The sequence below is a fragment of the Berghia stephanieae genome, chromosome 10, assembly GCF_034508935.2.
Source record: "Berghia stephanieae isolate SIO BIC M18660-M18661 chromosome 10, UCSD_Bste_1.3, whole genome shotgun sequence".
Classification (NCBI taxonomy): Eukaryota; Metazoa; Mollusca; class Gastropoda; order Nudibranchia; family Aeolidiidae; genus Berghia; species Berghia stephanieae.
The window spans coordinates 14,301,505-14,304,004 of record NC_088369.1 but is presented as its reverse complement, the minus strand read 5'-3'; the positions used below and the strand labels follow the sequence as shown (position 1 = coordinate 14,304,004).

Below are 2,500 nucleotides of genomic sequence, written 5' to 3'. Positions count from 1 at the left end.
TAGATGCTCTGCCGTCTCGGGTTCTTGCCCACAGCGAGTACATGTTGGATAGGTAGTAAGACCCCACCGATGAAGCGCACTGGCCGTGAGGCAGCTCGAACTAGGGCGAGGTGACTTGCTCAAGGCCACACAGCGCAGCGGCGGGTGATCGAACTCAGTACCTTTCGGGTACGAAGCAAAGACCTTACCGCTGAGCCACGCTGCCTCCGCGGACCATTTGTGACCCTTCGCCTCAAAACAGTATTAAGTCGGGATAGTTAAGATGTTGAAAATTGAATTTATAGTCAGAAATATCAGACTTGTGTTGCGTTTGTATGTTTTATTGAGGAGAATGGATACCATATTTTAGGATGCTAATGCCAACAATTTATATTTTTGACCAGTTTAACATTTATTTCGGCTTTTAAGAAAATGGTTCATTCCGACATAATACCGTTTTGAGACGATGGGTCACATTTTCCGGAAAACTTTGATTTTTTAACAGTACACAAACTGAAGAGATATAAGTTTCTACGTATAAAATATTATTTATGTCTCTCTCTACATGTTACATGTTGCTTTTGTTCAGGGACCCTTTGTAAAGCGCTTTGAACACGTTTAGTGGATATTGCGCTTTGTAAAGTTTTTTTCATGGCTTTGGAGTCATTAAATGCGTTATTTTTAGTACATCACTTGACACCACGAGCTTATCTTTTATTATTATTATTATTATTATTATTATTATTATTAGTAGTAGTAGTAGTAGTAGTAGTAGTAGTAGTAGTAGTAGTAGTAGTAGTAGTAAGTAGTAGTAGTAGTAATAGTAGTAGTAGTAGTAGTAGTAGTAGTCGTAGTAGTAGTATGGTAGTAGTATAGTAATAGTAGTAGTAGTATAGTATTATTATTTTTTTAAATATTTATTATTATTATATTATTATTATTATTATTTATTATTATTATTATTATTATTATTATTATTATTATATTATTATTATTATTATTATTATATTATTATTATTATTATCATTATTATTATTATCATTATATTATTAATCTTTTAAAAATTGTTCCCAACCCCAGGTCACGTGAAGACATTGAAGAGCTTAAACGTGTCGCAGAATAAAATTGACGAGCTGCCGGACACCCTGGGTCAGGAGCAGGTCTTGACCCTGCTGGACGTCTCCTACAACCGAATGACCACCTTGCCCCCTGACCTCAGGAAGTTGCGGAATTTAGAGCTGTTTCACATCAACAACAACGAAATCGTGGCCATCCCAAAATCCATTGAGTTTCTATACCAGGTTGGTAACTTGACGTAGAAATAAGTAGTAGAAAGAGGTGGAAGTAAAACTGTCGGTAAAAGTGACGTGTCCATTAATTTGCTAGATGAATCGTAACCCCGTGACCTCAGGAAGTTACTGAATTTAGAGTTGTACCGTACAACGAAATCGTGGTAATCGCCAAATTCTATTGAGTTTCTATACCAGGTTGGTAACGTGACGTAGAAAAAAATAAATGAGGTGGAAGTAAAAGTGACGTGTCCATTAATTTGCTACACGAATCGTAACCCCGTGACCTCAGGAAGTTACTAAATTTAGAGTTGTAATCCCCAAATTCATTGAGTTTTTATACCAGGTTGGTAACGTGACGTAGAAAAAAAAATAGAAAGAGGTGGAAGTAAAAGTGACGGGGGCATTAATTTGCTACAAGAATCGTAACCCCGTGACTTCAGGAAGTTACTGAATTTAGAGTTGTACCGTACAACGAAATCGTGGTAATCGCCAAATTCTATTGAGTTTCTATACCAGGTTGGTAACGTGACGTAGACAAAAGTAGTAGAAAGAGATGGAAGTAAAAGTGTCGGTAAACGTGACGTGTCCATTAATTTGCTAGATGAATCGTAACCCCGTGACTTCAGGAAGTTACTGAATTTAGAGTTGTACCGTACAACGAAATCGTGGTAATCGCCAAATTCTATTGAGTTTCTATACCAGGTTGGTAACGTGACGTAGACAAAAGTAGTAGAAAGAGATGGAAGTAAAAGTGTCGGTAAACGTGACGTGTCCATTAATTTGCTAGATGAATCGTAACCCCGTGACTTCAGGAAGTTACTGAATTTAGAGTTGTACCGTACAACGAAATCGTGGTAATCGCCAAATTCTATTGAGTTTCTATACCAGGTTGGTAACGTGACGTAGACAAAAGTAGTAGAAAGAGATGGAAGTAAAAGTGTCGGTAAACGTGACGTGTCCATTAATTTGCTAGATGAATCGCAACCCCGTGGCCTCAGGAAGTTACTAAATTGCAGTCTAGGTTTTTTTTCTGCCCCCCCCCCCCCCACCATGTCCACCCAGCAGTACGGCTATGTCGTCTTGTGGTACGACACTCGCTTTCGGATCGGAAGGAACTGGGTTCGAGCCTGGCTTGGCACATAGTTGAGTCCTTGGAAAACGCTCTTTATTTACATTCTCGCTCACCAATACTCAAGTGTAACATGAGTACCTGGCCGTTAACAGCGTTG

At 38.6% G+C, this 2,500-nt stretch overlaps 1 protein-coding gene across 1 annotated transcript in view; it reads left to right on the top strand.

The window, feature by feature from the left end:
- LOC144980693 (uncharacterized) overlaps positions 1-2,500 on the top strand; it is a 36,605-nt gene that overhangs the window by 22,132 nt on the left and 11,973 nt on the right. The window contains 1 exon segment of the mRNA XM_078928377.1: positions 1,060-1,280. Coding sequence (XP_078784503.1) covers positions 1,060-1,280 — 221 coding nt within the window.